Here is a 23,524-nt window from a genome sequence, read left to right as displayed (position 1 = left end):
CTATTGTTTGATGGCATGCAACCTTTGGTTGACCGCTTCGAGGTACTTGGCACCCTTTGTTGCACAATACGTGAAGTTCCGAGACATGCCGAAAATCAAAAGGAAGCATTGTTATGCAATCCGTGAAATTCCTTAACGTGCCGGAAATCAAAAGGAAGTTTTGTTGCGCAATCCGTGAGTTTCCGTAACATTCCAAAAGCTAAAAAAGGAGTAATTACATAATCCGTAAGGTTCTGTAACCTTACGGAAAGAAAACAAGTATCGTTACGAAATTCGTAAAGTTTCGTAACGTTACGAAAAAAGAATCACCAAAAAAAAGCAAAGGGGTGTATTTAGTAAAAAAAAAGGTGCAAATAGCAACCAGGCCCACTTGGGCCTTCCAGATTCTTCCTCTAGAAGGCGGTTGCTTCAGGAGGAAGCAATCTGGCTCGCCTGGGCGAGCTGGGTGGCAAGCTCCTCCCCTATTTTCCTATAAATAGAGGGAGGAGTGAAGAAGGAAGGGGTTCTGCCTTCTTGGCATTTCGTAATTACTTGAAATTAGTGAGAAAAATTGTTTCCGTTAAGAAAATCCAAGCCGAGACGCTTCCGTAACGTTTCCGTGGGTGATTTCGCGAAGATTTTCAACCGTTCTTCGTCATTCGTCATTCGTTCTTCGTCGTTCTTCGGTCTTCAACCGATAAGTTCCCGAAATCAAACTTTTCAATTCATTCTATGTACCCGTGGTGGTCCCCATTTGTTTCATGTACTTTTATTCTCGTTTCATTTACTTTTCGTACCCCCTTTTGACGTGCTTCAGTCATTTACTGAAGTCATCTTCATTTGATTTTGTAATGTCCGTTAATTTCTGTTAAAATGAAATCCGACCGTTCGGTCATGCCGTAACCACATACCAAAAAGAGGTAAAATAATAATATAATAATCAAAAAATATCTTTTAGTAAAATAAAGCAAAAAAATCAATCGGACGTTTCTCTTTGGGATTTCTCTTTCTTAATTGAATTGACTAATAACAAAAGTGAAACTAAGGCTAAAATCAACTTGCAAAGTCAAACTTGTCCGCAAAAAAAAATCTTAAAAAGGATCTTAAGGTTCAATACCTCAGTTTTTCTTTCCAAGTAAAAATGGATCATTTTTAAGGTCCAATGCCTTAAAAAGACCACATACCAAGTAAAAAGAATCGCTTGATTCGCCCTTAAGAAAGAACTACGTAGGTCTGATTTCCTCTTCGATGGAGGGTACGTAGGAGCAAGAGTCCCGCTTTTGTCGACCTCAAAAATAAAAAGAAATAAAAGTTTAGGTACACAATTTCATACAATTCTAAAATTAAGGTTGTTGTTCTTTGGGGCAAACGTGAGAGGTCCTAATACCTTCCTCAAACGTAAATACAACTCCCGAATCTGAAATATTCTTCATGACCGGTTTCCTTCGGTTTTTTCAACGTTTTCCACAAATAAACGTTGGTGGTGACTCCGCGCATTTTCCTCCTTTGGAAGACGCACCCGTGAGCCTCGCCTCGCTCGCACGCAAAAGGGTAGGTTGCGACACTTGGGAGCCTTCTGTGACATTGAAAACAACCCATAAAGTATTACAATAAGTGAACTAAATGACACTTGATAAAACATTAAAGCAACATTACTTACCACTGCATGTCAAGGCTGCTCCACATCAGAAGAGGCATGTGTCGGTGCTGCTGCTGGTGCCACTTGAACCTCAAGGATATGTGGCTCCACATATGTGTCATCCTACATCACAGGTGGATGTTTGGTCGGATCAGCAAGCTATGTAAGTGTCATGAACGGATGTGAAATCATGAAGAACCACTGTATGTAATCTGATGCACATTGTCCTGGCACAACACAAATTTGGTCCGTTGTTGCAAGATAATCAAAGTAATGCATCCACTTGTCGTCAACATCTTCAAATGATAACATGGAACTCGTAGTCTATGGAGGAATGGTCTGAACGTATCCAAATTTCCGCACCACCCTCTCTGGTCGGTGTCTGACAACAACGGGACCCCATCGTAGATGACCTGAAAAGCATGAAATCAAATCAAACTCCCGCACTCCATGGTGTTCACTGTAAGGCATCCAGCAAACATTAGGAATCGTCAGTACATCGATGTTGGTAATGACTTCAAAGAAGCCTTCGTAGTAATCCACCGGCAGGCACGTGGAGAGATCTCATCATAGTCTAGATTAGTCAAACACTCAGCAGGGAAATGCTCATATATCCAACACTACAAAGATTAGATCAAAATAAAACAAATGTCAAATTAACATATTAAAATATATTAAAAACATAGTCCAAATTAACATATTAAAAACATATTAATTACCTGTAATAGGGTTATGTAACCAGCAAGTTGTCGACCACCGATCTTACAAGCATCATTCAAATGATAATACATATGCATTAGGGCGGCAACTCCCCATGCATAGCTTCCACTTTGAATCAAGTCTCGAAAAACGTCTAAAAAAACATGAACATGTGTTGCACTCTTGTTAGCAAAAAGAGTGCAATCTAACAAATGCAGCAAATAGGCACGAGCTGCAACAGTCCAATGTCCAACCTCACATCTACTATGATAAATATCTCGTAGCCACAATAGGCGTACGTATGCCCTATGACATTGTGCTATCTCAGCTTTAGCTTATTCTCTGGAGACTTCAAGTAACTCCACCAACATCAACACAGCTTCGTTGACATGCAGAGACTCGAAGATGTGGAATGCGCTTATAATTAGAAGATGAAGCAAAGACGCCACATCATCCAGGGTGATGGTCAGCTCTCCAATAGGAAGATGGAAACTGCTAGTTTCCTTATGTCACCTCTCCACAAAAGCGGATATAAGTCCCAGATTGCTAGTGTCCACTGAACATGCGATCAAAGGACTTAATCTTGTGGCAGCAACCTATCAATCATCATTGAAAAAGACATCATCTAACTCTGGTTCGTCTAAAGACAAACTAGCAATTTCAAGAATACCACAATCATCAAGTGATTCAAAATCATTTCCAGCTACATCCCACAAGTTTCCTCTTGATGATATTGTGGAGTATTCCTTGAGAGAAGTCGTAGGTTGCTATGAACAAATACTAAATCTTCAGCTCTATGTGGTGTCATCTTGTTTCTCTTTAAAGAATGGATAAATGAATATGTACTCCAATTCCTTTCACAACATGAAGATGAACAAGGTTGTGCAAGTAACTTAAGGACAACCTTTTGAAGTATTGGAGCATTAACGTCATGATCTAGCCACCAAGCTTTTGGATCCATTTGACCTCTATCATTTAAAGAATCAAGATCATCAAAACCTTTTCTTCCATCCGAGAAGTTGGCAAACTCAATATTCACTTTCCTTCTTACATCCACATCAAGAAAGAACCTCTTGAAGCATTTTGATCTTTCACGAGTGAGTTCCATGTCTTGATGTGGAGGAATTCGATTAGAATATTCACTTAGTCATTCATGACTATAATATCTACAATTAAAAAGAAATATATACATGATTAAAATTTATGTAATTCTAAAAAAAATGTAAGTAAAAAAGTATAGAGTTAATTACCTAGGATTTAAGGAATGAGCTAAACAATGAAGAGGAGTGCTACTCTTAGTCCAACGGTCAATTAATATGGAGTGCACTACCTCATAAAAGTTTGATCCTTCACTCTCCTCCATTCTCTCATATTGATATATGGCATTCTTCATATTTTCAATCATTGAATCTCACATCTCATATACTAGATGGAGAGATGAAGCTTCCGTATCAGTTCTTGTAAGAACATCATAGATAGGGCTAGTGAAAGAAAGAATATAATCAACCTTATCCCACCATTTATCATCCAACAAAGTATCTTTCACAAATTTAGCCTTTGCAACATCATCTTCCTTATAAAAAGACCATTGGTCACTAATGACCATCTCTTGGAGTCATTTCTTCAATTGCTTGAATCTCTTGAGCATTACAATAGTAGAGGCAAATCTTGTTGAAACAATGGATAGCAATTTCAATGAATTGAAAATTGATAGTCTCATAGAGTGACTCATGACAAAGTTTTTCACAAACATTGCATCATCCACAATTTGGGTGATCCAAGAACATTCTTCATAAACAACATTGTTTTTTTTTTATATTCTTGACTGCACATATGTTCTTCAAAGCAAAATTTAATGTATGAACAACACATGGAGTCCAATAGATGGAAGGAAACTCAGCCTTAATTATTAAACTTGTTGCTTTACAAACGGCTACATTATCTGTCACTATTTGCACAACATTCGAATGCCCAACCTCCATAATTACCTCCCTCATATGTTTGGCAATGAAATTCTTGTCTTTGATCTCATTTGAACAATCGATGGCCTTTAAAAACATAGGTCTGCTCTCTGTGACAACCATGAAATTAATAAGAGATCTTCTTTGCGGGTCACTCCATCCATCACTAACAATGCTCACACCTTTTTGGCTCCATGCATTTTTAATTGGTTGTAACAAGTTCTCCACATGTCTCCTCTCATTTTGAAATAATGTTGTCCTTAATTTATTATAACCTCGAGGTTGGTAACCATTGATCTTATTATTGGCAGCATAGACAAATGTCTTCCTATAATGAGGATTTCTTGCTAAATGAAAAGGCAGCCCCGAAGAGTAAAACATCCTAGCAATTTCATGATCAAGTGTCTCTCTAGCTTGCAAATTAAAGGCATTTTCTACAGTTGATGTCTTTCTCTTTTTTGGATCAACACCAAGAGTGTTTGTATCCATGTGGTGTTGAGTAGAAACCAAAAATGACAAAGATTTTGTTTTTTACTTTTCCTCCCTCAATGTAACCTCATTGTCTATCTTCTTCAAATCTATAAGTTTGACGATTATTACCTTTTGACAAACTCTAACTCCCTTTCCAATCATCTTCAACAAGTGTGCCCTTACTCTAGTGTAAGACCCATTAAAGGTAAAATCACAAATATTGGATTTTATCTCATAATTTCCACCACCACCTACACTTTTTATTTTTGTAACATAGGTCCATAAAGGTTTGGTATCATCATCTTGTTAACTAGGACTAGAAGCACTCATCTCTACAACAATTTAAAAAAAATTAAAAATCAATGTAAACAATTTCTAAATAAAAAACAAACAACAAAAAACAATTTCTAATCAATTTAAAAAAAATTAAAAATCAATGTAAACAATTTCTAAACAAACAACCAAATGCCACCAAATTTCTTTTTATACTCACAAAAAGCTAGTGGTATCATAATTACACCAAGGAAGTGACAAAATCAGTTAAACAATGAGAGAAGTTGAACTAGGTTGTGACATCTCTGTATAATTTGATAAAATATCTTATCCAAGCATATGGGATTAATAGTAAAACATCAAAATAAAACTTGTAAACGATTCAAGAACCTCCAATATAGGATTCTTTTTTTTTTAGAAGTTGTGGACATTGTATTGAGTGTCAAGGTGTGTATTGGAAGTGTTTGACTATAATAATTGCTGCAACATTGGGAAAAAGTAGCATGTCAAGTTATTAAAATTTAAAAGAGCAACAGTGCTAAAATAATATGTCAAGTTATTAAATTATATTCAAACACAATCAACTTTGGAGGGATGCATAGTCCTTCAAAGCTTACAAATATAAAATGTTAGTTGTAGAAAATTATTTACTAATTCTATAATTGGTGGAGCTATTAAAGCCTATAGTGAAATGGGAGGGAAATAGAAAGAGACAAGCATGTTCATAAAAAGAAGAAATTTACTCAACTAGAAATCAAGGCCTGTCAATGTTGCCATACAGCCAGTATTCACGTGACATAGTTAGTGTCTTCACCAAAAAATAAGGTCTGCCATACCTGTAGGCTATAGTATAGGTCCTATACTGCTCTATTCATAGTTACGGCAATAAGCCAATAACACGGCAACGGGAAAAATAGAAAAACAATAACACGACAGCGACAAGAGATGAAGAGAATAATGCTTTTTCAACATAGGCAGCGAGAAAAACAAAGATCCATTATTAAGAAACCAGAAACGGCACCCACAAAAACCAAAAAAGAAATAGGGAGGAGATGAGAAAAGAAACAAGGGTGAAAGGCCTACCTGCCGGGGAAACGGAGGCGACAACGTGCACTGGTGGAGGCGTTTGGTTCGCTTGCGGGAAACGGCAAGGAGAAGACGAAGAAGAACCGCTTTTGTATTTGGTAAGCATTTTTTAAATAAATAAAAACAATGGTTGAGGCTTGTTGGGCCGCGTCCAATCATGCATGTCCACTTGGTGGGTCGCGTCCAATCGCGCGCGTCCGGCGTCCAACCGTGTCCGGTGACGGCGGAAGCAACGGACACCGCGTCGCACCGAAGTCGGACCCGAATGCGTGTCCAGTGCGCTTCCGACGCGGGACACGCCGCTGAGGTGCCGCATCCGTGCTTCAAGGGCAGCGACTAGCCCTTCAATTTTTGGAACAGGCCTCCCAAATTTCTGAACCTTCCTTCCATGGGAGGAAAACTTCAATTCAGGACATTCTTGCAAAAAAAAAATGATTCGACAACTTATAAAAATAATAATTAAAATTATGACAAATTTAAATAATAACAATTAAGTTTAATTTAAAATTTGAAATACCTCTTCATTCCATACGATGACTACAACATGGTCACCATAGTCAGTCAGCACTGATGGGTCACACAGCCCACTTGGAAATCCCTCAACATCATCAACAACTTCTTCAGCATGTGCATGTACGTCTTCAGTAAGCATAGGATCATCCTCAGCAATAGGGGCAGCTTCCCGTTGCCTACGTGCAGATGTCGTAGGCCTTCGCCGTTGGAGAACATCATCTAAATCATGATGATCCTCTCTCCCCAAGGCTCTACCCATAACCCTGGCTAAGGCACGACCTAACTCTCTAGTTTTAACCATAATCTGCAAATTTTGACATGCATTTTTTGGTCAAATTCAATATTTACTATTAAAATAAACATAAATAACTACAAAATTTATAACTACAAATAATATATGACTATTTTTCATTGAAATAAAATAAACATAAACAATTACAAAATTCATATATTTACTATTACAATTTCAAACTATTTCATAACACCATGCAATCATACATATTATTTTTTTAAAACACAAACAATACCTATTTTTAAAACAAAACTAACAAATAAAATACCTATTTAAAAACATTTTTCAAAACATAAATACCTTCTTTTTTTAATTAAAAAGGGTCATACGGATGAAATTGATCTGTATGACTCATACGGATCAAGTTGATCCGTATGAGGCATGCGTATGAGTCATAAGGATGAAGTTGATCTGTATGCATTATACGGATCATATAACACTTACGAATCATGTTGATCCGTACGAACGCAGAAAACGAAATACGAAAATGCAGCCATTAACGGAGACGCGAAGCTTACCTCGATAGTGGAAGAGCAAAACAGAGATGTAGGTCCTCAATGCCGACAACGAACCACCCAATGCGCGACAAACCAACCTCCAATGAAAGCAAATGCTGCCGAGAGGAGAAGAAGCTTGAACATCGTCGCGAAAGCAAGCAAACGGCGCAACCAAGAGGAACGTAAGGACAACCAAGAGGAACGTAAGGACAACCAACATGAACAGTGGAGTGTTGGGTGTACAACTTTTATATTTTAAGTGAAGGGCATTTTCACCCATTCATTTGAAATGTTGGGTGCACCTAGCAACACCCCTTTGTTATTTGACATCTCTCAAGAGTGGCTGTTGAATCATCTGCTGCTTTAGAGTCTGTAATAATACCATATCTAATGGTTGGAAATACCTCTCCTACCTGGTGTTAGGTAAACTAAAGAGAGAGAGCTGAGAGGGAAAGATGGAATGCTAACACAGATGATGAAAAAATGAATTATTCTCATTAACTATTTAATAGAATGCTATTACACACTACTTATAGTAGTTGTCCACTTACTAATCAAACTAATCACACAAAGCTTTTATACTACACACTACTTAACACTCTTCCTTAGTACAAAAGCTTATAGAAAAAAAACCTCAGAAATCTGTAGAATTAACAACACACATCATCTTCCTAAGCATCTTGAACCTGTCAATCTTCGAAGCCCCGGTCATGATATATGCTAACTGCAAGTCTTTCTTACAGTGCTTCAAATCAATTTTTCCTTTGTTCACTTGATCTCTCAGGAAGTGGAACTTAGTTTTTGTGTTTACTTCTGCCATGTGAGACTGGATTTTTGGCTAAATCTATAGCAGATTTTTTGTCCACCAACAGCTCCACAGTCCCACTCATCTTCACATTCAATTCTTCCAGCAAGTATGTAATCCAATTGGCCTAACAAGCAACATTACAAGCAGAAATATATTATGCTTCACATGTGGAAAGAGCAATCACGCCCTGCTTCTTTGAGCACCAACAGATTGGAACCCCAGAAAGAAAGAATACATAACCCATTGTACTCCTCCTATCCACCTTGTCCCCACACCAATTCGAGTCTGAATAGGCTACAAGTTGTAGACAAACCTTCTCTTTTTGATATGGGAATAGAATTCCAAAACTGCAGTGCCTTGTAGATACCTCAATATCCTTTTGGCTACAACCAAGTGAGGTTTTCTAGGATCACTCATGAACCTACTCACCACTCCCACACTATATGAAATGTCAGGTCTTGTGTGGCACACAAACCGTAAGCACCCCATAATCAGCCTGTACATTGTGCAATCAACCTTGTCCTCCTCAGTGAAACTTTCAAGCTTCATGTTCATATCAGCTGGGGTCTCTGCAGAATTGTAGCCTTTCATGTTGAACTTCTTCAACATATCAATCACATACTTCCTTTGCAGCATGAATGTTCCACACTCAGTCCTCAAAAATTCAATGCCTAAGAAGTAAGTGAGCAATCCCAGGTCAGTCATTTCAAACTCTTGACTGAGCTGCTTCTTGACTCGATCAATCAACTTCACATCACTACCTGTAATAAGTAGATCATCAACATACAAACAAATGATTGTGATATCTCCAGCTCCCTCTTGCTTGACATATAAACCATGTTCAACAGTGCACTTAACAAAGCCCACATGACTAAGAAAGGAATCAATCCTTTTGTTCCAAGCTCGAGGGGCTTACTTTAATCCATATAAAGCCTTCTTCAGCCTAAACACCTTTTCTTCCTCACCTTTCCTCTCATATCCAGGTGGCTGCATGATGTAAACTTCCTCATCTAGTGGACCATTGAGAAATGCTGACTTAACATCTAATTGCCAGAGATCCCAATGATTTAGATTTGCTAAAGCCACAATGAGTCTAATTGTCTCAAATCTGGCAACTAGTGCAAACACCTCTTTATAATCAATGCCTTGCTTCTGAAGAAACCCTCTAGCCACTAATCTAGCTTTGTACTTAGATATAGTGTCATCTGGATTGAGTTTGGTCTTGTAGACCCATTTCACTGAAATAGGCTTCTTATTTTGAGGTAAAACCATCAATTCCCATGTCTTATTCCTTTCAATTGATTCAATTTCTTCAGTCATAGCTTTCCTCCACACCTCACTGTTGATGGCTTCATCAAAACTGACTAACTCTATGTCAGATTGGAGTGTTAAATGGATCAAATCACCATCATTAGTCACTGCATTATCAGGAAACAACTCATAATCTTGCAGTCTCACTGGTTGTTGTTTATTTCTTACTGGTCTTCCTCTGATTCCTGTTGGGGATGCATCATGATTGAACCTTGCAGGATCATTAATCACCTCAGAGTTATCCCAACTGAGCTGCACTTGTCTTCTTGAAACACTAAAATTTTCAGTATAATCCTTCCATGATCTTTGTTCATCAATATAGACATCTCTGTTGTACACAATTTGATGTGCATTAGGATCATACAATCTATATGAGCTTGTGGGATTATACCCAACAAAAATCATCACCTCTGACCTGGAATCCAATTTCTTCCTTCTTTGGTTAGGAACATGTTTGAAACACAATGATCCAAACACTTTGAAGTGACTCACAGATGGTTTCCTTCCAGTCCAGGCTTCCTCAGGGACCATGCCAATGAGCCTTTGTGTTGGACACCTATTAAGAACATAGGCAGCAGTTGTAGTAGCTTCTCCCCAAAATTTGTGAGGAAGTTGCTTGCTTCTTAGCATGCTTCTCACCATGTTAAGCACAGTCCTATTCCTCCTCTCAGCAATGCCATTATGCTGAGGAGTATAGGGTGTTGTTATCTCATGAACAATGCCATGTTCCTTGTAATAATTGGACATATCTGTAGAGCAAAAATCTCATCCTCCATCTGTTCTCAGAATTTTAATGCTTCTCCCTGTCTGCTTTTCAACCATACTTTTAAATATTTTAAAAGTCTCAAACACTTCACTCTTGAGCTTCAGCATATACAACCATAATTTCCTACTGAATTCATCAACAAAGCTCACAAAGTACTTGTTGTTCCCAAGTGAAGGTGTATCAAAAGGACTACAACAATCAGAGTATACAACATCCAACAAGTTCTAAGACCTAGAGTGTGTAAAGCTGTTGAATGAACTTCTAGGTTGTTTGCTAAAGATGCAATTTTCACATACCTTTTTTGGAATGGTAATAGATGGCAGACCATGAACCATGCCTTTGGATCTTAACATGTTCATTCCTTTGAAATTCAAATGCCTTAGCCTGAGATGCCAAAGCCCAGTATCACTATCCAGAATTTCAGCTGACATACACTGAGATTTAGTGACTGAAAGATCCACTTGAAAGGTTCTGTTTTGGGCAAGTGGGATCTTCAACATTCTCTTCCCTTGTTGATCAAACAACTCCAGAACTCCTTCTTCACATTTCAATTTGAATCCTTTTTCAACCAATTGACCAATGCTCACCAGATTACTCTTTATACCTGGAACAAACAAGACATCTGAAAGGAGAGCATTGCTTCCATCCTTCTTAGATATCAGGACATCTCCCATCCCTTGAGCAGCAATTGTTCTATTGTCAGCTAATCGAATGACACTTCTTTTTGAATCATCAAAATTTACCAGCCAATTCCTATGCCCTGTCATGTGATTCGAGCAACCAGAATCCAAATACCATGTTCTTGAACTGCTAGAATCTGAATTGGTGGTCATCATCATCATCACAGGAGGATCTTCATCGAGATCACCATCATCTTTGAGCAAATTGGCTTCATCACCACCATGTCCATCATGATGATTTCCTTGGGCAAGGGCATTACACTCAGAGGAGAAATGACCAATCTTGTTACAATTGTAACACCTCAGCTCTTGCGATCAATCACTTTCTTCTTGCCCCGATACCTTTGATTTCCCCTATTTCTACGCCCTGATGATTCAGCTGGCTCTTGATTAGATTTTGAGGGTTCATGATTCCCAGAACCCTTTCCTAATGAACTTTTGTATTCTTTGCCTTTCACTTTGCCCCTATTGTTGCCTTTGCGGTGAAAATCGTTCTTTCGGGAAGACTGGGCTTGCAGGGCCTGATCCGAAGCTCGATCTGTGGTACGCTATAGTAGGCATTGTTCGTGAGCTTCGAGAGAACCTTGAAGCGCAGCAATCGTCATGGACTCCACCTTCCCAGATTCTTCCATGGCAACAACCACATGGTCGAATCTTGGAGCCAAACACCGTAAGATCTTCTCAACAATCATCAAGGTCTTCAATTCCTCATCGTATGCCTTCATCGCATTCGTGAGGACAAGCACGCGATTGAAGAACGCTGCAATGATCTCGGAGTCCTCCATCGCCATCAGCTCGTATTGGCATCGCATTGTCTGCAATTTCACCTTCTTAACCTTCGCCGCTCCCTCATTCGTCGTTTCCAAGATTTCCCAAGCCGCATGAGCACTGGATGCCTCAATGATCTTCTCAAAATGGGCTTCATCTACGCATTGATGAAGGATGTGCATCGCCTTGCAGTCCCGCTTCTTGTTCTCCTTGAAGGCGATGGGTGCTTTGCCAAGCACTGGGAATCCCTCCTCCACAATTTCCAAAACCTCCTGATACCCAAGAATCACACACATCTGGATGCACCACCAACTCCAGTTCTTGCCGTCGAGGATGGGGAGGGTTGTGGGGAGAGAGATGGCTGAGCTTTTCTGGGCCATGATCACAGATCACAGATCACAGATGGATCTTGATTTGACTCTTGATACCACTTTGTTAGGAAAACTAAAGAGAGAGAACTGAGAGGGAAAGATGGAATGCTAACACAGATGATGAAAAAATGAATTATTCTCATTAACTATTTAACATAATATTATTACACACTACTTGTAGTAGTTGTCCACTTACTAATCAAACTAATCACACTAAACTTTTATACTACACACTACTTAACACCTGGGAGACCTAGCCTCCTTTCCCACGGGAATTTATCTTCTTTAAAAAGTAGTTTCGATGTTCAACTGATTCTGATCATGTTTCAAATTTGACAATTAACCAAAATTGGAAACTGAACATTCAATAGTGCTTCTTCATCTTAGACACATGCATACATGATACATGGGGAATGTATCATTACGTATTAAGCATGTTTTTTACGAACTCGTGAAATTCTATATGTCATGAATACAAGATTATTCTCAATGAGAACGCCTAACTGGTATGCATTAATGGAGCCTCCCATAAAGCAAATTATCCGCATTAATGATATTATAACATTCTTGTACTGGTTCATATTCTCCACATTGAAACCTGCAAAGCAATTTGAACTTATGAACCTCGAACAACAAATGCAGTTTATTTCCCATTCTAATTTTTCTTTGGCTAACCTGAAACATGATACATGCTTGCACCAATTCAATTTACATATACCCACCACTCCATTTCTAGATGCTAAAGAGAGTATGTTACTACTTAATAGGATCCTCATTAATGGACAACAGAGCAAGCAAAATAAGAATTTCTAGCTGAATTCATATCATCAAGCATAAATGTATATTGTTTTCAGTTCAGGCTTCCCTGCAGCTTCTCTTCTTTATGGTACAAAAATCACACTCATAGCATTGTAAAGTCAATACATGCACAAGATGATAGGGGGGGGGAGGGAACACTGTACACACATAGATACTAAAAATTGAATATTAACAACTGAATATATCATAATCTACTTTTACTTTCAGTTTCATATTTCTCAGAACACATGATATGTTGATAATGGTATAACATTAGGTAGCAATAAAATTACCAAGCTTTTGTGCCAACCTAAATTGAGAAATGGGAAAGAACATAACAGCCAACTTGAGCAACAATAACTGAGACATACTTAATGAAGGTACGTACTCTGTCCACTCTTGGAGGAAGGAAATATAGGAAACAAATCAACAAACTTGATATTCGTATAAATAGATATCTATCAGTGATATTGGTGGAGTGGTACACTTTGCTGTAATTCATGAATAACTCACCCCTTTTCAAAGTGACAAACTCATCTGAAGCATTTAAGTAAAATTGTGCTGCATCCTTTGTGTTTCATTGCCCATTATTCTGATATTTACGCATCAATAATAAGTCAATATATGTTTCCTTATTCTTACTAAAAGCATTCAGTCACAATTTCTGATCCATAAGTAGTTGAACTAGTCTGCAACTTTACCCACCAATCCTCCTTTTTAACAGTAAACCTTAGATGTGAAACAGAAAATATGTTACATATTTTGGCCTGTCACAATCTCCATATTTGATTGATATTGTAAGAGACATGAATAATGTGATTCTTCCTATAGGAATCTGGGGTGTTGATGTTGTGAATCTACAGGAATCTTACATTTGGGATTTGTTATTAGGCTATGGAAATAACAGTTTTAGAAAATTTGGGGGAAAAAATTAAGTTAATCCTCGATTAAGTAAATTCAATTTACTTTCAGGTGGATGGAGTATATTGTGCATGTCAGTGTATGAACCTGTTGAACTATAACATATTCATAGTTATCGATCCTGGATACTCACGATTCAAGAGTAGTGGCTGACCCTAAAAATGCTGTAGCTGAGGAAATGAATGTAGGGCTGACATGAGGATTCACTGACCTGATGTTATTCTGGTTTTATTAAGATATTTAGTGAGTACTAACACATCCCAATGCTTAGTTCTCAAATAAAAACAAAGCAGAATGCCCACTTTCTACTGCCTCCTCCTATTTAAGCTAATTCATACTTCTAAAGCTGTAACCACCTAGCTATTCTAACTAATTAGTAACTACTCTCTGGCCCTGTCAAATGCATAAAAATTACCTGTAATTGACAAACGTTCAAATCCATATATATCCACGACTCCGAATAGCAGCATGCAGAACAAGATAATGACCATTTTAAGTTGAAGGGGCTACATCATAAACTTGTAAGATACCATAACAGCATTCATTTATCAAAAATTGATAAGGTAATGGTAGCACAACTAAACTCAATATGATTCTATTGAAATAAACTTTGGTTATTGATACCCCTCCACATGCTCTAACTAATAACCAGGGGCTTCCAGCAAGACATTCAATTTAGTTCATGGCAGTTTTTTAAGTGTAGACATGTCTATGACATGCCACTTTTGGCTAAAATGAATGGCAAAAAGTATGTGATAACAGACTTCTGAGCTGAAACAAATTTTCATAATACATAGACATATTTAAAACAAGGTTAAATTACTCATTTGGTCCTATAGTTTCATGATTCTTACTTTTTAATCTCTATCATTTGAAAGTGGTTTTTTTAGTCCTTATAGGTTACATTTTAATTCTCTGTTAATCTCTGTAGTTTAAAAGTATTTTTTTTAATCCTTATAATTTGTATTTTAATTCTCTTTTAGTTCCTGTAGTTTGAAAGAGTCCCTATAGTTTGAAAGTGATATTTTTAGTCTCATTTGTATTTTAATTACCTTTTAGTCATTACTACAAGAAAAATATAAAAATAATTAGCTACAAATTAGTCATAAATTATCAATTTTTTTTATTACAAATTATCTTACGATAAATTAGTTACTAATTACTTTCTAATATTTTTGTAGTTAATTGTAATTGATAATATTACTCTCGTAAGGACAAAATGGAATTAAAATATAAAATATAGAACTAAAAATATCACTTTCAAACTATAGGGACTAAAAGAGAATTAAAATACAAATTATAAGGACTAAAAAATCACTTTCAAAACTATAGTGACTAAAAGAGAATTAAAATGTAAATTATATGACTAAAAAAATCACTTTCAAACTATAAGGACCAAAAAAGTAAGAATAGTGAAACTATAGGGACAAAAAAATCACTTTCAAAGACCAAAAAGGTAAGAATCAGAAAACTATAAAGACTAAATGAGTAATTTAACCTTAAAACAAAAGAGCAAAAGGCATCAGTCACCCCTGGCCTACAATATAGCACACTTCTTTTATGTGTTGTACATCAAAAGAGATAAATAACCCAATTTATTGAATTGAAAATCAACACTAAATGGATTTATATACTTGATTATAAAATCAATATGCTATAAATCTGACCAAAAGCCTCTCCACCCAAGGAAAATAAAACTCAAACACAAAAAGGAAAAACCAGCAAAAATCAAAGTTCAATTTATCAATGAAAGAGACAAGCTGGAAGTTAGGGCAATCACCAGCAAAAGCCTTCAAAGCCTATAATACATTCTGTTGATTTGCCAAACTGTTGTAGAAATCTGGCAAGAAAGGCAAATCTTTCTGAAAACTAATGACAAATTTCTTCAAAAACTTCGCCTCGGTTATGCAAATAATGCCACTAAAGTGCAAATTATTCTTGAGCAGACCTTTTGATTTCAACATTTTGATTACCGAGAATCTAGGGATAATCCTCTTCTCCAAGTTGTACGTTACAACTTGAGGATATTCAGCAATATCTTCTGATGGCCAACCCATATCCTTCACTAGAAAACTCATTTTTTTTATAAACACTTCCTCTGACAACTTCACAACACTGGGAAACTTTCGAACTGCTCGAAGAGCTATTTCGCGGTTCCAGCCACACCTCTCATAAACCTCAAACCTTGATTCCCATCTCTTAATGGCAAGAACTTCAACACCCACGACAAAAGTTCTTCTCAAAGGATTAAACCCAAATTCCTTAGCAGTGTTGACAGCTTCCACAAATTTGGAATGGTCCCTGTAGGCTAGAGTCCCAGAATGCATCAACAGATAAGAAATGGAACCTTGAGGCACACCAGATTCCCTCAAAACCCTAATGTTTGGAACCAAGCGTTTCATCATGTCACCATACGTAAAACTAAATGGGGCATTTTTCAAAGCTCTAACAACTTCCCCTTTGTCACGAAGTACACTCTTTAGGATCTCATACCGTGGAATGAGGCATTTGTTCAAGCTTCTGAACAACATATTATGGCTAGCAATTAGGATTTTAGGCATGTCAGTGTTGGAAATCCCAATAGAACGGAAGAACTTGAGTTTAGGCAAAAGGGTATTCTCTGCATCCGCAAGAAGCACTGAGGGCTTTCTCTCCACAAGTTTTGCAAGATGGGTTTTTTCAAACCCATAGTTGTTGAGAAGATCAATAACAGCGTTTGGGCCATCTGGGTTTTTCAAATTGATCCTGTTGGAGATTTCCCTGGCCCGTCTTGGGGACAACCCCCATGAGTTGATGAGGTAAGACACAGTAAAGGTGTCACCTTTGTGGTGGTTTTCATCATCTGATTCAGAATCAGAAGAGATTCCTGAAGTGAAGGAATTGAAGAAAAAAATTGAAGCATTGTGTTTGTGTTGCAGCATAGAACCCAATTGGATTGGGGTACTTCTGTGGTGTGTGAACGATGCAGTTAATCTTGCAATGAGAAGAAAATTACGCACCATTTACCAGTGAACGTTGTTGATGATGTGATGAAGGGGCAATGCAACGCACAATACAGTAAGTCGAAGCAAGTACTGTACGGTGTTGTCGAATTGCTTAAGAATAGTGAAGGTAACCTAACGACACTGGGAGACCAGTAGGTTTTAGCGCAGCGCAAGGACATCATTTTCAAGGTAGGTAGGTTTTTTTTCAAAAATTTTGGCTTTTTCTTTTCTTTTTTTTTAACAAAAGTTGGGCAATTTTTTCCATTAAATCAAAATGAATAGATTTCGAAAAAAATACAAAAATGAATAAGTTGTTTTTAACAAAATAGTATTTCAGTATATTCTTTCAAAAGACAATTTGTCTATTGTAATTTTTAAAAAATATATTTATGTCAGCAATTAATTAAAAAGTTACACTACTCATGATAATAAAAAAGCCCAATTTTTTCTTCACTAGCGTATAACATTTGCACAGGAAATATATTTACCTAGTTGAGAGGAAGGAAATAAAGAAGGCTAAAAAATCATTTTGATTCCTGCATAAATTGATAATAATTTAATTCTTAAAATTGAAAGAAAAAATTTTTAATTTAATCTCTAAACATATAAAATAATACAACAATTTTTAATCCATAAATTTTATAATTTAATATCAAATTATTTTTCAAAAATATAACTTATTATCAAATAAGTTCTTAAATAATCAAACTTGATGTCAAAATGATACTTGTGCACGATATAGAATTTTAATATCGATGTTAAAATGATTAAATATATTATATTATATTTAATATTACACTTAAATTTAAATGTTTTTGTAATTTTGAAAAATAAAATTATAAAAGAATTTAATCACTTTACAAACATACATAAATGATTATTTTCATAATATTTTAATTTTACAAGCAATACTTTTGAATAACTTAAAGTATAGAAAATAATTAAATTAAAAAATATTGATTCAAATATTAGTTAAAATATATCATTTAAAACAACCTATTACTTTATTTATTTTTTTCAAATAATTGAGTTAGATAGTACGTAGCATTTAAAATAACTCATAATGCATGCATAGTTAAAATACTTATTACATATAAATGCTATATAAAAATATAATAATAATAATAATAATAATAATAACACTTAAGTTAAAATTAATAATAATGATATTTAAATTAACAGTATAATTATACAATTTAAAGAGAATAATAATATCATATAATATATATAGTTATAGTGGTACATCAACTTAATAATTTTCTTTTAAGTTTTTGAAGATTTATATGAAATAAATATTTTCATTTACTTTAATCATTAAAATATTATATATTTGATTGATAATTTATTTTATTTAACCCAAGAGATTAGTCCACGAGAACAAGATATGATGTCATATTTGATGAGTTATTGATTCAAATTCTCACTCCTCTGGTGAAAATGATGTAAACATAAATAATTTTATAAGCATTATCTGAGTCTAGACTTTCTTTATCTTAAATTAGAACGTCATTTTTTTTCTTTAAATCAATAAATAATCAATGATATCAACAATATGAGAACCTACTGCAAAATTTCACATGAAGTCTACCTAGTGGTAAAGGAAAATAAAAGTTTGCATAAGTTGCTAACAAATTCAAAACAAGATTTAGGCTTTTTTTACTATCTACGGATATTTTTTTTTCAATTTTTCTAATTAGGCGTGGTTTTTAAATGATTACCCAAAAGGGGTAAATCATGATAGATATCACAATATTTAAGTTAGAAGTCGTGACACCTATTATGATTTTGTATTTTTTTTTTGTAACTGAAGTCATAAAATTATCTATAACTCAGTTATTTTGCGACTTTAAATAAGTAAAACCTTTTTTAAAAAAAAAGTTAAAGTTATTTTTTTAAAAATAATAGTTTTTATTTTTTTACGGTTTTTTTCTAGTTTTTCCAAATTAGAAAAAAATTATTTATTTAATTTTCAAATAAATAATTTTAATTTTACTTATTAATAGTTTTTATTTAATATGGTGTATGTCTTTTATGGTTTTATTTTATATGTTAATTTATTTTAATGTTTTATTATTTAAAATATATTAAATATTTTTAATATTGTTTTATTTAAATGTTTTTGTTTATTTAAAATTTACATAATCTATTAATAAAAATATATACTAAAATTAATGTATTATGTTCTTTTTAATTTTAGTATGGACTTCAATATGCAATGAGATGGACGAAGCAATTCCAAATAGGCTTAAGAAATGTTCATTGTGTAGAAGTGAAGGGTATAATTGTACTAATTTTTCAAACAAATAAGTACATGACTAATATAATTTTTACATTTTATGTTTTTCTTTAATTTGTATTGTTCATTTTATATTATTGTATTATGTTGTTTTTAATTTTAGTATGTATTTTTATTAATAGATTATCTAAATTTTAAATAAACAAAAACATTTAAATAAAATAATATTAAAAATATTTAATATATTTTAAATAATAAAATATTAAAATAAATTGAGAACATATAAAATAAAACCATAAAAAATATACACCATATTAAATAAAAATTATTAATAAGTAAAATTAAATTTCGCTAACAAATAAGTCATTGAAAATATGAAAATATAAAATTTAGTCCTCAAAAGTATAAAATGTGCAACGATGTATCATGTTGTTATATTCAAAGACAAAATTAACTATTTACCCTACTAAGAATGAAGATGTTGAGGGCTCATACCGCGATGGTGATGGGCCAACATGGGAAGTATGATGGGTGTTGCTAGGTGCACCCAGCTGGGTGCACCTAGCAACACCCAAGTATGATCCTCCTTGATGGGCCCAACATTGCAAAACTCATTGTTGGGCGTTATCATCCAAAATCCCATGGATGGTGCATTAGAAGAATCAACACTAATCCACCCATGAACAATGTGGACCTGGTTCTCACATGAGTACTATAATTTATCATCCACCAGAGCCCAACACAACACAAAAACACAATCATTTCATTCATTCACAGCACTTTGAAGTTCAAACCAACAAAAGGTAAAAATAGCCAAAAGAAAATTGGCAAATAAGACAAAGCAAATATAAAAATCAGCAAGTAGTTGTTGGTACAAGTTTTTTTTAATATAATATTTGTATGAAGTAGTTTCCATCAAAACTGATGATTAATCTTTGTCGAAAACCTCAAGCACACACAAGGTAGACATTTTTCTCTTAACATGATTTATTTTATACCCAAGGGTCAATCAAGATTCAGTACATGGACTACTTGATTAAGGAATGCAAACTGTTATCACTTGTGTCAAGTCGTTATTGGTAGTTATTAGTCCAATAGGTGGTACTAAGTACGGTTCTCATATCTCGAGTTCGAGTCTTATATGAAAAAAAAATATAATTGAAAAAAAAATCTCACTAAAGTTGACCAATCAAGAGATTATCGAACAAAAATTAGTTATTAACTAAATGTTGATGAATGTTTCAAACACATTTGCAATATTGCACACCTCTCCTCTGAATTTTGGGTTGATAGGTCTGGTTAATAGAACTGCTTCTAGGAATGTCAGGATTTGGCATTTGCCTAGTTTCTCTATCTCTCACTGTTGGCATGCTTTTCCAAGCTTTAATACCATTTGGGTGTAATTTTCTTTCGAATTTATCAATTGGGAGTCATTTTTGAATTATTACTCATTTTGGGGTAAGTCATAACATGTATTACGGTGTTGGAAGTCGTAACATTTATTTCAACTTATTTTTATTTTTTATTTTTGAAACTGAAGTCGTAAACTTTATTACAACTTCAGTTTTTTTTTTTTAACTTACCACTTTAAAGTCATATTTTTTTTTACATTTACAACCTTGAAGTCGTAAATGTTTTTTTTTACATTTATGACTTTGAAGTCATAAATTTTTTTCTTACGTTAATTTTAAAAAAATGTAAATAATTTTTTAAGTTAATTTTTTTCAAAAAATTGTAAACAATTAATAATTAAATTATTTAATAAATAAATATTTTTTGTTTACTTTTTTAATCGTATTTAATATTTTTTATATGGTTTTATTCAATATTTTATATATTTTTAAATATATTTTTATTTAATATATTTTTATATTTTTTACTAATGTTAAGGAATTTTATTTGTTTTGTATATGAAAAAAATAATGTAAAATACTTAAATTAAATAATGAAAATAATATAATATATTAAAATAAAACAAACAATACAAATTAAAGAGAAACATAATACGTTAATATAGTAAAGACTAATATTATTTTTATGTTTTATGTTTCTCTTAACTTGTATTATTAATTTTATATTAATGTATTATGTTATTTTTATTTCAAGAATAATTTTTATTACTAAATTATTATTTATTGTTAATATTAAATTCATTTATACAATAAATTAATATTATTTAATAAATTATAAGTTAATATTAGTAACAAAACCTTCTAATATTTTCATTTAAATTTTAGTCAACTTATATTAATGTATTATGTTGTCTTTTTATGTTTGTCTTTAGTCTTTTTAAATTTAAGTATTTTGTATTATTTTTTCATTTAGAAAACAAATCAAATTCCTAAATATTGGTAAAAATATATATATAAAATATAAAAATATATTAAATAAAATAATATTAAAAAATATATAATATATAATAAATAAAACAATATTTAAAAAATATATAAAATATTAAATAAAACCATATACAAAATATTAAATAAACTAAAAAAGAAAAAAAACATTTATTTATTAACTAACTGAATAAAAGAAATTATTTACAATTTTTTTAAAAAAAATTAACGTTAATAAAAAGTATTTACAACTTCAAAATCTTAAACGTAAAAAAAAACTTTATAACTTCTAAGTCATAAATGTGAAAAAAAAAACTTTACAACTTTAAAGTCGTAAATTATATATAAAAAAAAGAAATAATAACTAAAGTAGTAAAAAGGTTTATGACTTCAACTAAAAAAAGTCGTAACAAATGTTACGACTTACGACTTCGAACACAGAAGTCGTAACGCGTGTTATAACTTATCCTAAAATGGATAATAATTCAAAAATCACTGCCTTTCATCTGATATAGCCATGTAGTTGAACCTGCGTCGTTTGTTAATTTTTCCATTAGGAAACCACAGTTGCAATTTGTTTTCTTTAAAAAAAGTTAAGTTTGCCAAAATAAACTATTTTACTCTGGTCTAAATTTTTAGAGTATACTTTTAATTAGAATATTTTTATACTGTAAATTAATCATAATTCTTACAAGTCTAGGGTAGCTTGGATGTTGTTAGCAAAATCTGTTGGAAAGTTTACCATGAACTGGGTTTTCATGAGGCTGCGAGGCTCATATTGAAGATCAAATTTCGACAGTTCTACGGACCACACTACCATTCTTCCTGCCAGCTCAAGCTTTCTCAACACTTGCCTAATGGGGTGGTCCGTCTTGGCAATGATCTGGTGACTTTGAAAGTATGGCCTGAGACGTCGAGCAGAGGTTATGAGTGCCAATGCCACCTTCCTGATCATTTTGTAACGCTTTTCAGCATCATGAAGGACACGACTAACAAAATAGATGGGTATTTGGTGTTTACCATCTTCTTGGATGGGGGCTGAGCTTATAACCTCTTCTGCTACTGAAAGGTAAAGGACCAGGGTGCTTTAGGCTTTGGTTGACTTAGAATTGGCAATGTTGCGATAGTTTTCTTAAAAGCTAAGAAATCTTGCTTTTAAGCTTCGTCCCATAGGAATGGCCCAGTCTTCCTAAGTAGCCGGTAGAACGGCTTCGCCTTTCCTGCAAGCTTCGGGAGGAACCTGTACAAAGATGTCAATCTACCATTCAGCTTCTAAACCTCTTTGATGTTGGTAGGGCTATGCATTTCCAATATCGCCATACAGTTGTCAAGGTTGGCTTCAATCCCAGATGGGTGATCATGAAGCACATAAATTTTCTGCCACCAACCCCAAAGGTGCACTTTTCAGGGTTGAGCCACATGTTGTACTTGTAGATCTCTCTGAAAACTTCCTCTAATTCTACTAATGTTAGGTCATGCTGTGAGACTTGATGATGATGTCATCCATATAAACCTCGACATTTTGACTATCTGCCATTTGAAGACATGGTCCATAAGCCTTTAGTATGTAGCTTCAACATTCTTGAGTCCAAAAGGCATAATCCTGTTACAGAAATTGGCGTCTTCCGTTATGAAGATAGTTTTTCCTTCATCTAGTGGGTTCATCCTAATTTGGTTGTACCCTGAATAAGCATCCAGGAAGCTCAACAATTGGAAGCCAAACGCTCCATCCACAAGTTGGTCGATGCTGGGCAGGGGATATGCATCCTTGGGATGCGCTCTATTGAGTTTGGTATAGTCAATGCACATGCGCTACTTCCCATTGGCCTTTCTCACCATGACAACGTTGGCCAACTAGGTTGAGTATCTAACCTCCCTGATAAACTGGGCTTTGAGCATCTTGTCGATCTCTTCCCTAACCACCCTACGTAATTATTTTCCCATGTTTCTCTTCTTCTGTGAGATTGGTTTGGCTTGAGGGCAGACGACCAATTTTTGGCATATGATGTTGGGATGGATGTCTGACATATTAGATGGCTACTAGGCAAACAAATCTATGTTCCTTCGTAGGACTTCGACTATATTTTTGTAATTGCAGTTGGTGAGGTCTCTACTGAGTTGCGTGCATTGCCCGA

At 34.4% G+C, this 23,524-nt stretch overlaps 1 protein-coding gene, 1 long non-coding RNA gene and 1 pseudogene across 2 annotated transcripts; all 3 read right to left on the bottom strand.

Annotated features, from left to right (window-relative positions):
• The window catches only part of LOC114424131, a 64,325-nt pseudogene extending 41,981 nt beyond the window's left edge, over nt 1-22,344 (bottom strand).
• LOC114423041 lies at nt 1,501-6,899 on the bottom strand. Its single transcript, XR_003668785.1, has 5 exons — nt 6,626-6,899; nt 2,338-6,525; nt 2,117-2,238; nt 1,640-2,031; nt 1,501-1,555 (listed from the first exon to the last, which is right to left on the bottom strand). It is a non-coding gene; the product is annotated as an uncharacterized LOC114423041 (long non-coding RNA).
• On the bottom strand, nt 12,233-16,974 carry LOC114423040 (transcription termination factor MTERF15, mitochondrial-like). Its single transcript, XM_028389645.1, has 2 exons — nt 15,614-16,974; nt 12,233-12,712 (listed from the first exon to the last, which is right to left on the bottom strand). The coding sequence occupies exon 1, from the start codon at nt 16,833-16,835 to the stop codon at nt 15,633-15,635; it is 1,203 nt and encodes a 400-aa protein (XP_028245446.1). The 5' UTR covers nt 16,836-16,974; the 3' UTR covers nt 12,233-12,712; nt 15,614-15,632.
• Nucleotides 22,345-23,524: the final 1,180 nt, after the last annotated feature.

The sequence above is a fragment of the Glycine soja genome, chromosome 8, assembly GCF_004193775.1.
Source record: "Glycine soja cultivar W05 chromosome 8, ASM419377v2, whole genome shotgun sequence".
Classification (NCBI taxonomy): Eukaryota; Viridiplantae; Streptophyta; class Magnoliopsida; order Fabales; family Fabaceae; genus Glycine; species Glycine soja.
The sequence above is the reverse complement of the archived record's forward strand: the minus strand, read 5'-3'. Positions and strand labels throughout refer to the sequence as shown.

Excerpts from the sequence above, each read along its gene's own strand:
- LOC114423040 (XM_028389645.1), bottom strand. The coding sequence starts at position 16,835 with ATGGTGCGTAATTTTCTTCTCATTGCAAGATTAACTGCATCGTTCACA.